The 12587-nt window shown below is 45.5% G+C and overlaps 1 protein-coding gene across 2 annotated transcripts in view; it reads right to left on the minus strand.

The window, feature by feature from the left end:
• The window catches only part of NMT2 (N-myristoyltransferase 2), a 54604-nt gene extending 42603 nt beyond the window's left edge, over nt 1-12001 (minus strand). For both annotated transcript variants that reach the window (XM_060162434.1, XM_060162445.1), the window contains exon 1: nt 11838-12001. In XM_060162434.1, coding sequence (XP_060018417.1) covers nt 11838-11947 — 110 coding nt within the window. In that variant the 5' untranslated portion in view covers nt 11948-12001. The remainder of the gene's footprint in view (nt 1-11837) is intronic.
• Between the last annotated feature and the right edge of the window lie 586 nt (nt 12002-12587).

Below are 12587 nucleotides of genomic sequence, written 5' to 3' on the forward strand. Positions count from 1 at the left end.
TTTCCAAGGTTTTAGTTCTTTTCCCTCTTACTATAATCTAAATGTGGGAAAATACGTTCTCTCTCATTAGCCTTCTCTTTCCACAAGTATTTCATTATTATTCAACACATTTGGGGCCTACTTCCCATAAAAACCCAATTCTAATAAGAGTTAATGTTAACTCATCATAAAATTTTATCAATACTCATTGGCCAGAAACCAGTCTAGCGTGAAATTTAGTTTGTGAAGTAAGACCTGTCTTTGCAGATTATCCAAGATCAGAATAAAGGAAGAAATATGTAAAATGCTCCTAAAAATTGTTTGGATATCTTTAAGATCACTACATGTAACTGAAAAACTACATTCAAATTGCCCAGCTATTCCACAAGCAAATTTCTTAAAGGCTTACTTCCTTGCATTTTAGGTAAAACTGTTCCAAAAGATAAAATGGTGAACAAAACAAGCAGAAAAATCAAGTTTTCTAAAAAGGTTAAGCTTGTTGGCAGAGTATAACCTTCGAGACAGTCTAGATTAGTGAAAAACTACCCTATTTCCTACAGCCTTTTCTTACTCATGCTCACAAATGTTTTTCTGATAGAAGAATAGCCCATTCACACTAGCTCCTACTTCTATGACTTTTCTCATTTCTGGGCCTTCCAGAGTTTACTGAAGGAAGACGATTAACAAGTCAAAAAACAATGTTTTTTTCTGGCTGAGATTCATTTCAATATTGTATTAGCGCTGTTACAGATAATAAGATTAATGTGTCAGCAAAGTTCACAATTCAGTGTGCTTTTCAAATGATATTCCTATTTGTGAATTCCCTTGCTAAATCCAATACTCATTTTTTAATCTCTCTTTTGTATATTCCGATGCTGCCCATGGACCTACTCAATTCTTTCATTAAATGAACGTTCCAAATGAACGCAGCAAAATATTAGGCTTCCCCTCTCCCCTAGAAAAATCTGGTGAAGAAGTAAGGGGCAAGACATGCCCGGCGGGAAGGGCAAATCACTGTCTCAGGCCGTTAAATCTGCAAGGAGGGGCCAGGAGGCGCCAAGAGCAAGAAGGTGATGGTCAAATCCCATCTAGGCTGGAGGGATTCCAGGGACTGATGGCTCCGAAGGGGTAGAAACACTGGAACAGAGAAAACACCAGCTCGACCTCGAGTGGAAGGGCTGAGCGATGAGTCTGGGATATGAGACCAAGTACAAAGGCCAGAAACGGGATGCAGAGAAAACATGGTTTCAGTGGATAGTCAAGGGTCAGAGGCCAAGCAGAGGTCGCACAGGTGTCTCTCTTCTCCAGGAATCACAAAGGTGGACTTGGAGTTCTCAAACACAAAGGACAGGACCTCCCAGATCCAGAAAGGAGCCAGAGGTCACGGTCCACTTTGCAGTGGCAGAGGAAAGAGACAAGGACATTTTTTAAAAGCACAAGCATATGCAAACTATTATATACAGAATGGATATAAAACAACGTCCTACTGTAGAGCACAGGGAACTATATTCAATATCCTGTGACAAACCACAATGGAAAAGAATATGAAAAAGAATATGTATATGTATAACTTTGCCATACAGCAGAAATTAAAACGCTGTAAATCAACTATACTTCATTAAGATAAATTAAGAAAATAAAATAAAATAAATGTAAAAAGCACAGAAACACCCCAGGGCTCAGAGAAAGTGTCTAATAGAGAAAGAACAGCTGGCAGTGCCTAGAAGTACAGCTAAAAAGTGGGACAAGCCAGGAGATGGGCAGGACAGGGATCTCTCTTCTGCCTACGTTTATCTTGCCCCCTGACCTTTGGGCTATGGAAGCAGAAAGTCAATCCAAGGAGCTCTGGGGGCCTGACAGCACCCGTGGCACAAGGTCTGTGGTCCTTATCCTTGAGGGTAGGGACCAGGCCCAGGACCACGTGTGTACTTGTTAAATCCCTGTTAGATCCTAACAGTTTGAGAGCCAAATGCTTCAATTTCCCGACCAGACACTCCTACTCAGAGAGATGCACTGACCAGTATTCCAACATCCAACTGAGGGTGAGTGACAGGACTTTCTTGATTCCTGGTTTAATACTCATTTCCACACACCACACCACCTCCTTAAAACTTGTTATCTGGAAAGCTTTTTAAGATATTTATGAAGAAATATTCTGGAGAAGTGCTATACATCCTAGGATACTCATTTCAGCGCTGTCTGTTAGCACAAAAGATTGGAAACAATCTCATGATCTATGAACAGGGGACAGATTAAATGAGAAATGGGACATCCATTCAACAATGGCATGCAGCCTTTTAAAAAATGAGGTTGGGGGAATTCCCGGTGGTCCAGTGGTTAGGACTCCACACCTTCACTGCCGAGGGCCTGGGTTCAATCCCTGGTCAGGGAACTAAGATCCCACAAGCTGTGCAGCACGGCCCAAAAAATAAATAAAAAATGAGGGTGGTCTATGGGTTTTGATATATAATATATATGCAAGGATTTCCAAGATACACTGTTAGGTGAAAAATCAAGGTGCAGCAATGGAAGGTCACATTCCCACTGCTGGTGAATGTCCGTGAACACGTAAGCACGCCCATGCACGCATGCACCTGCCCCGCATCCTTGTACGTGTACAGAATGCCACCAGGAGGGCGTGCCAAGAACTGGCATCAGCAGCTGCTCACAGGGAGGGAAGCTCAGGGCTGGCAGAATGAGACTTCCTTTTCACTGGATACCCTTTTTGTGCCTTTTGAAGTTTGTACCATATGCTCATACTACCTATTTGAAAAATAATAATTAAAAACGAAGGTGTCTACAAAATCAAAGGTAATATACAGATGTTCTATTAGTTAGTGTACAGGTCGAGCTGTGCGGGTCGAGTCCCAAAATAACAGCAGCATGGGACACAGAAGCCCACGTCGCGCTCACAGGAAAGTCTCGCTTCCCTCAGTGGGGAAGTTCTGCCGGAAGAAGATCCTTCACCTGCTCTCGGCCATCCCCAGGATCCCTGGGATGTGTGCCGGGCTCACCTGGTCCACGGAGACTTACCATCTCAAACAAGCACACCCTGGCCCTGCTCCTTTGGAAGAAGGGGCCACTAACGGCCTCGGCCACTGGGACCCAACAACAGGAGACTGAACAGACGAGGATATTCTATTATCTCCACAGAGTCATATGATGGACTAGCCAGCCAGTTCCCGTGACTCCGGAGAAGGCTCTGTAACACCCTGGAAAGATGGTCCTGGCACATCAAGTGACAAACAGGAATTTCCAGTACCAGAGGAGCAGTATATTTGCATTTTTGTAAATATATATGAATTGGAAAATGTGTAAATGAATATGCCAAGTCATTGTCTTTTTGCTTGGTGATACATTCTAATGTTCCATTTTAGAAATGATGCATTTTTGCAAAAAGGTTTTTTTTAAAAACTTCAACTGGAAAAATAAAAAAGGAACTCTGCTTTCAGGGGCTCTTTCTTCGGTTTCTTTAAAATGTTAATAAATACCCACGGGCAGTAAAGAGCAAGTATCTACCCCACCGCCAAATACTAAATGAAGAAATTGTGGGAAAGCATCATAGTGACTGAGTTACCATCTTTCTCTGGGAAAGCAGTACATGAACTTGACCATGGAGTGAACGCAGAATAGAGGAGCCCATATTCCCCTGGCGTGTGTGTTCAAGCCAGCAATAGAAGTACAATGTGCTTACAAAACAGAATTTGCAAAGGTAAATCCCAGCTCAGCTTGGGGCCCGCACCGGGTGACCGTGTGCTGGGTTCTCTCCCGTGACGGGCCACCAACTGAGAGGAACTCAAAGCATCGCCCAGAAGCGCTACCCGTGGCGGGCGCTCCACAGGCCGGGCCGTGGAGCTGGGGTACCGGATACTGAGGGGCTGACGCGGCTTCCTCCGGCAGTGCTACCACCCAGAGATGTTCAGTAACCGGATTCCTAAGCCCACGTTGCTTCTTACAAAAATCTGACTTGGAGGCGTGAACAACAGCAGTGCGGGAGGGAAAGGATGCTGGCATGTGACAGGCTACTGTGGGCTACACAGAACTCGAACCAGAAAGGAGAAGAGACAGCCAGAAAAGAAGCATAGAAGAAAAAGGATCTTATTGCAACTACTGATGCTATCATTAAACACAGTCCTTTGACGAGACCAAAAGACAAACTCCGAAAGGGTCTTCTATAATCGAGGTGCAATGTCTTTTAAAACAAAGAAATGTATGCATTTATTTCCTTTTAAATTCACTGACATTTATTAGGTTGGCCCAAAAGTTCATGTGGGTTTTTCCATCACATCTAACGGAAAACCCAAACGAACTTTTTGGCCAACCCAATAGTATGCCCATTACGCTGGTGAATCTTGGCTCCAGAGGCACTGAAGCTGGTAATCTACAACATATGGGGAGATGAACTTGAAACATTATCAAACAAACTGCTCTGTATTGAGAGTCCACTAGACCATGCAGTTTGTGAACAGGCAGGGGTCGGACAGTCAGACAGCAAGAGGCCCCAAGACCTAAGTCTGAATCCAAGATGTGGCCTGGGCAAGTTATTTAAACCTGGAGAGGCCTTAGTCTCCTCACCTGTTATTATAATGATTCAGTGAGAAAAAAAAAAAGTATATACAAGGAAAGAAGCCCATAGCAGGAGGAGTTCAAAAGATGAGCTACCATTTTCCCATGCTGGGTCCTATACAGCAAAGAGCACAACTAAGAATGCCACAGTCCACATCCTTCAAAAGCAGAATTAGGAAAAGGAAATCCTTCACATCTTCATAATGCACACAGGGGAACATCTTTTAAGTTAGAAGTTAGCCTGTCAGTGAAGATGGGGAACCACTGGAATCCACTCAAGTGACCTTTATGAAGCTACCTATGTGTGCAATTCCCAGATATTACAAGGATTGGGGTGAGCAGACAGGTAGACACATGTCTCGTGTTCTGTAGGCATGTTTTGAGGTGCCAGCCTTGCTTATTATCTCCTTCTCTGAAAACTACTTTGATTCCAGACCTCCCTGAAGACCTGGCCCTAAATGGCCATGTTGTACCACGTGACAACCCCCTCCGGCTGCCGGCTCACCCTCTGCCACCCCTGCCTGGACCCAGCCTGCTGGTAGCGGACTGATGGAGGGAAGGCTAGACAGACAGACAGACCCGCCTTCCTGACCTGCTGGTCCTCAATTCTAATAAATTTCAGCCATGCTTTGTTTCAAGACAACCTACTGTATGTGTAAAATAAAATCTTTTATGTGAGCCAGTGTGTAGATGTTACACATACATGTTAAACAAGAGACACCAGGAGTTCCTTGGAGGTCCAGTGGTTAGGACTCAGCGCTTTCACTGCTGAGGGCGTGGGCTCAATCCCTGGTTGGGGAACTAAGATCCCACAAGCTGCGTGGTAAGGCCAAAGGAAAAAAAAAAAAAAAGAAGAAGAGAGAGACACCAAAAACTCTGTTCCCACCTACAACGCACCATGTGACCCTGGAGAAGTCACTTACCTAGGAGCCAGAGTTTCCTTCCTGTAAAACAAGGGTTTGCCTGAGAAGATGGCTGGGAGACAGAGCGACTGGTGGAAAGGCACGCGTGAAGGATACACTCAGTAAGGGTCCCAGGGCCTTCGCCAGGGGTTGTCACCCTCAGTTCTAATGACCAGAGAAGATGTCATGAAAGAAAGCACACCGGAGCTGGACCTTGAACTTGGAGAAGAGGCAGAGGTCAGAGGATTAAGAGACCACTCTCAGAGGGACACTGAGGGAGGCTGTGGCCTATGGGGGGAGCGGAGGATGGACGCCAGTAAATCCCTTTGGTGAACAATGATGTCTGACATTGAGCTGGAAGTTGTTTTCTGCCCTAGGCTATAATCAAATATCTGCACTCTTGATTCACTAAAGCTTCAACAAATGCTGTGCAGGACAGCCCTGTATTAGGGGTTCCTACAGGGGTAGGGGGATGAAAGAGAGCTGACTGGATTCCACCAGGGTCAAAGGTCTGGGGAGAAATGCTGGAGGACCCAAAGCATTAGGGGCTAGTGATGGGGCGGCTGCGGCCACATGGACGTGCTGGAGGACCACGAAAACCTCGGTCCCCACGAGACCGCCACAAATACGTATGAGCTTGAGTCATTTCGTTAGATATTAAAGAAAAAAGTGATCCTGGAAGGTTAAAGGATGTGGAAACACTTGAGTTTTAGGAAAATTGGAAGAAAAATCCTACCAGCTTCTAGACTAAAAACAAGTCAAAACAAAGAAAAAGAATACAGCTACCTATAAAAGAAAGAGAAGAGACTGGCAGAGAAACATCTGTTCCACTAAATGCTAGAATGCTAGAAGATAATAAAACAATGTTTCTGGAGTTTGAAGGAAAACGATTATCACAGAATTACACTTACACCCAGACTCTGGTTCATGCGTGAGAGCAAAAAGAGGCATCTCCAGACATATAAGAAGTTAGAAAATATATCATCCACCTACTCTAATAAAAAAATTAAGGGAGAAAATAATCAAAGAAGAAAAGGAGGGGGTGTAGTTTATAAGAAATAGTGGTAAGCAATGAAAACAGTAATGCAGTCAGGAAAGTTTAAGAAGTTTTTGATACTATGGATGTGACTGTAATGTTAATAGTTAAGAAAAAGCTTTAATATGACATAAGGGCAAAAATAAAAGAAGGCACACGGAATTGAAATTTCAGATTATTTCAACAAAATCTAGGACATGTAAAGGAAGGAGAAATCCAAACATCCTATATGGTTTGTCTTGTTTGGTAGTACACAGAATATTTTGGACATTGGTTAATTTTTGACATTGATAGAGAAATACAGAAAAAAAGCAAGCTTGCTTGAACTTTAATGATAATTCCTAGAAGAAGAAAAATAGGATATAGAGCTCCTAAACCACTAGAAGGAGAAAAAAAAAAAAGGAAGAATGGAAACTTGACATATTCTGCAAAACACAAGAAAAGAATAAGGAAATATTTTGAGTACCGAGAAGGCTTAAAAAATTCAAAGGGAGGATATGATCTGAGCTGTCCAACACAATGGCCATGACCCACATGGGGCTATTAAATTTAAATGAATTAAAAATGAATAAAATTTAAAAGTCGTCTCCTAAGTCACACTGGTCACAAGTGGCCATTGACCTCTGTATTGGACATTTCCATCACCGCAGAAAGGTCTAGCAGACAACACTCACAGTCAGTGCAAAATACAACGTAATATGAGTCTATGTAAAGTATGATCCTATTTATGCTGAATATACATTTATATATACATATAAACAGATACATATAAATGCAAATTGTCAGTGGAAAGTAATAGATAACAAAAGCATCTGTGTATAAAGTATGACCTTATTTATGTAAATATGTGTGTAGGTGTATATATATGTATATGAATATAAATAAGTCTGACTTGATTACACTGTCAATAGTAGTAGCTCTTAGAAATGAGATGATGGGGGCTTTTACTCTCCATATACTTTACTGTTTGCATTTTTTTTTTTTTTTCAGTATGTGGGCCTCTCACTGTTGTGGCCTCTCCCGTTGCGGAGCACAGGCTCCGGACACGCAGGCTCAGCGGCCATGGCTCACGGGCCCAGCCGCTCCACGGCATGTGGGATCTTCCCAGACCGGGGCACGAACCCGCGTCCCCTGCATCTGCAGGCGGACTCTCAACCACTGAGCCATCAGGGAAGCCCTGTTTGCATTTTTAATAAGCATATTTTACAGGACAATCAGTAAAAGTCATTTACATATTTTCAATGGGAGTAACCGCAAACCAACCAACCAACCTCTTTCTTGAACTTGGTACAGAACCTGGTTCCAACCCCAGGGTTAACCCAGTAACTAACTCGAACTCGTAAATATCTACTGTGTACACTCAGGTTAATAAACAATTTCAAGATGGCACAGTAGGTGGCCTATACTTGGAGACTTTCTAGAGTTTAGCCAAGCTCTGCAAGAAGTTTGTTCTGGGCCTCAGGGTGATGTCACCCTTTCAGATGTTAAGCCTGAACCGACATTTAATACTTTTAAATGTCATTCCCTAAATTGGGAGGTTGCTTGGGCAAAGGCTGTTAGCTCACCCTTCCATTTAGATTTTTATACTATTGATAACAGATCACGTTTCAGAGAAGCAGCTCTGAATTAGTCCTAAAGTTTTCCAGGACAAGAAAAATCTCTGGAGAGTTACAGTAATTTTTTGCATCTTCCCACCGACTCTACAGTTGACTAAGGAGAAGTTCCCACCGCCCATCTCAACAACAGATAAAATCAGAACTAACAACACAGTGTACACAGAATAACTTCCATTTTTCCTCTTTAAATTGGGGGTAAGAAAAGAGAGGTTAGGGTCTCTGTTCAAAGGATTCCAAAGTTTTAATTTTAATCTTTCCCAAATACCAGATCTTTAATTTTTCTACGAAAAATAACTTATTTAAAATGTCTGGGAATACCCCTCAAATACCAAAACTATTTCAGATCTACCCCAGGGAATAATTTGGTCATTTATCTGCCAACATAGCCACCTTCATATATGCTTATTTTATTCCCTATGTAAATATTCTTGGTAGCTGTCTCTATTCACCTCAGTGAATAATGAGGGCAAGGCTCTCTGCGTGAAAAGGAGATGAAACACATCAGTTCATCCAGGAACTATGCATTCTGCAAGCCAGTGTTGGTAAAGCAAGGAGAGAGATTTGCCAACTTGAATGCTAATTTCATGTAGGGCCAACTGTGTGCTCCCGTTTCCGGCACGGGGCAGTAACTATGCTCAACGCGGGGTAGGCAGGCTAAGAGATAAAGACCAGGACCCACTCTATTTTACAAACGGAGAAGACGCAGATCAATGGGGCAAGGAGAAGAAGACAGGTGAAGGTAATTCTTATCTATGTAGACAGATTACCTTAGAACATTTTGGGGTGGGGGGGCACGCTGCGCAGCAGTCAGGACCTTAGTTTCCTGACTAGGGATCGAACCCGTGTCTCCTGCAGTAGAAGTGCAGAATTCTAACCACTGGACCGCCAGTCCTACCTTAGAACTTTTAATATGCTTTAAAGTTTTCAAGTTCCCTCAAACGCTTTACAAAGACACACTTCCCCTAACTGTAAATCATGTGCTCAAGCAATATTTAAAGCATGTTTCTCGGTAATCCTCTGTTGGTCTACTTCTAATTGCTGCATATTGTTTGAAGATAATAAAGCTACACTTTTTTGAATTTAGTCTTGCTAATTAAAATGGACAATCCCTGCCCTCCCCCATGATTTTTGGAATTCATGAAATCTGGGTAGTGGTGTGCCACTTTCATACTTGGGTGGACCAAAAAGTTAAACGAAGAGCACATTTTCCACAAAAAATAAGATACAGAGATAGTGAGATGCAAGTATTTTATAATATGTCAGCCATTGCTTTTAACTGAACAAAAGTCATATTTCATTTATGGACTTCTGGCATTATCCACAAAATGAAATACCTGTTTTAATTCATAAAATAAAATTCTACAAAAATGGAAGAAAAGCATACACAGTAGTATTTACATTGTGCGGACAAAAGAGTCTAATTTGGTAATTTCCTTTTCCCTGAGGCTCCAGTTTTAATATGTCTGAGACAGCCAGTAAATACATTATACTCAATAGCGTGGGTGAATTAATTCTTATAGGCCACAAGGGTACTATTTAGTAAATGACTGCTTTGTGTATTGACCCATACCTAGTGGCCTCAAAGTGATAACTCACCTTTAAAAGGTAAAGTGTGTACATACCCATTCCTCCAAAGTCTCATTATTTGTCACCTGATTAAACTGGTGGAATGAAGAGGCCAGGTGTCAAAAAGAGGAGTCTTTCAAATTTTAACATTTACAAACTTGAGCTACTTAAGAAAAAACTCTAGGTTTCCACTGAGCCATATCATCAGTACCCGAGCCAAATAAAACACAATTACTCCCCCAAATTTGGCCACAGCATCTGAATTCAAATCCAGAAAAGCAGTCCAACTAGCACAGCAACTTGGATTTTCACTAATCTCCTTACATTTTAATAGACTACAATAAACCCATTACAACCATTTCTTCCTTCTAGAACCTGAAATCATGTTATCTGTTCTTGGTGGAAACCTTTCAGTCCACTGAGCAGCTCTAATTTTGAGTAACTGTGCTGACATATAATTAATGTGCCCGTGTCCAAAACTGAAAATGTCTGAAGAAGGCATGGAGATGCTTCTGCGTGCTAATCTGGGAACTTCGCACAGCCTCCTGCAAGGTTCCTGGGGGCAGGTCCTGATCAATGGGTACACAGATGAGTAATTCTCTGTACCATGGACATTCTTGACTGTATAAGCAAAGAAGTACCTAATCAAACCTTCCAAAGGATGAAGAACAACAAACAGGCATTACAGTGGAGAGGGCAGACGTCCAGGGCCTTTGCCAGAAAGACAGGAGCTAAAGTTTTTTGGGTAACGCAACATATTTGCATCTGGGCCCACTGCTGGTACCAGGGCCACTGTTTCAATAACATATCTATATTTAGCTATCTATCACAGACAAATTTCTATCACTGCACAAACAGAAGTCGAGCTCAGATGTCTGCAGAATTTCCTTTCCTCTCTTAAAAAAAAAACATTCTAGACCAGACTGATAACATTCTGTACTTGCAGCTGCCACTGAAAAATATTCATGCCAATGAAAGATACATTTAGTCAGCTTTTCTTTTTCTTGATCTTTTAATATTTTATAACACATTGAAGCTCAAAGTTCCTTTCTTAAACAAATCTTCAAGCAGACGTTAAACAGAATGCAAATACTTTACACTTTAAATCATCAATCATTTAAAGAATCCCCTCCATGAACTGAATAAATAAGCCATCTGTGACTACGGCCTCCCTATCATGTTTTTAAGCTGACCCACTTCTTCCCCGGTCACCATGGTTTGTAAAATCTCACTTCTAAGGGGATGAGTGCTCGGTGCCAGCTCATAGTTCGCATTCAACTGGGTAAAAGGGTAACGTAAACCCCAGGCAGCATTTAAAACGACCTCCTCTACCTACAAAAACAGAACTTCAATACCCTCCCCCCCCCACCGGAAGCAATCTTTTCTCCAACCGGAGAGCAAATCAAGTCTGCGAGGGAGAAAATGAGCCAGTTAAAGGAGGAAGAAACCTGATCAGGTGTTAAAACGCATGGCTCTGGACATCAACCAGCAAGCAGGATCGGGTCCGGTCGGCGGGAGCTGCTCCCCAAGACTGAGCTGAAATCAAGGTCGGACCCGCTTCTAGAGATGCTGACCCACTTCTAGAGATGGGACCCGCTCGGCGGCGGCGAACCTGCGCGTCCCCAGGAGCCTGGCCGGGACCCCCGGCGCCCCCGGCCCGGCCCGGCGCGGGGCGGGGCGGCCGGGGCGGCACAACTTTCCGCAGCTCCCCGCCAGCGGCGCCGAAACGGGCAGGGGCGAATCTCAAGCCGCTCCCCGCCATCAGCGACTCTTTTCTCCCGGTGGTGGTGGCGGCTGGGGGAGGGGTGGGAGGACTTCAGGAGAGGATGACAAGGAGCGGAGAGAGGAGGACCACTTCCCACCGGCCAGGCCGCCACAAAGGGAAGGGCGCCGCGCCCCCCTCGGTGTCACCGAGTCTCACGCCTGCCGGGATGGGAACGCGCGAGGGCCGGCGGGCCGCGCGGCAGGTGACAGCGGCGTGGCGGGTCCCCGCGCCTCCCCGCCCACCCGGGGCCTCGCCTCCGCCGCGCGGCTCCGCGAGCGAGACGCGTCCCCCGGACCTCCCGCCGCCCGTGAGCCCCGCGAAAGCCACGCGGGGGGCCGCCCGCCGCTCAGCGGTGCGGCCGCCGCGCCCCGGAGCCGGCGCCCGCGAGGAGCCCCGGGCGCGCCTACCCCTTGGCGTGCTCCGTCTCCTCCTCATTGTCCCCGTCGATCCCGCACGTGTCCTGGTCGTCCAGCTCCAGGCTCTGCTGGCTGGCCGCGGACTCGCTGTCCTCCGCCATCGCGGCGGCGCGGGCTGGGGCGGCGCTCCGGGCAGCTGGCGCTGAGGGCCGGCGCGGCGGAGGCGGCGCAGCGAGCAGCTCCCTCTAGCGCCGCCCGCCGTCTCCTCAGAGCCGGAGCCGCAGGCGTGCCAGCCCCCCCTCGCCCCGCCCCTCCTCGCATGGCTCCGCCCCGCCCCCGGGCCCGCCCCCTGCGGCCCGGGTTGGGTGGCGGGCGGTGCGCGCGCCCCCGCGGCCCGGGGTAGGGAGCGGGCAGGGCGGAGGGTAGTAGGGGTGGTCGCGACCCGCTGCGCGCAGGAGCGTGGTCCTGGATCCCGGCCGGTGCCTGAACCCTGCGCTCGCCTCTGAATGGCGCAACCTGAAGACCCCGAATCCTGAGTCTTCGTTTTGGGAGCACAGGCAACGCGATTTTACATCTCTTCGTATTAAGAAGACTTTTAACTCTTTTCAGGAAATTCTTACTCAGGGGTAGGCGTGCCAAGACCACTGATTTCCAGAACCCTAACCCCCGCCCTTCACCTCATCCCCAACCACGTACGCTTTGTAAAAGTTCCATTTCATATGTCTCTGTCTTTCCAGTATACTATAAAGTCAAAGCCAGAGTCAAAACAGAGTGCTTCCAGCCTTCCCGCCTCTCCGTTCC

Source organism: Lagenorhynchus albirostris, chromosome 1 (assembly GCF_949774975.1).
Source record: "Lagenorhynchus albirostris chromosome 1, mLagAlb1.1, whole genome shotgun sequence".
Taxonomy (NCBI): Eukaryota; Metazoa; Chordata; class Mammalia; order Artiodactyla; family Delphinidae; genus Lagenorhynchus; species Lagenorhynchus albirostris.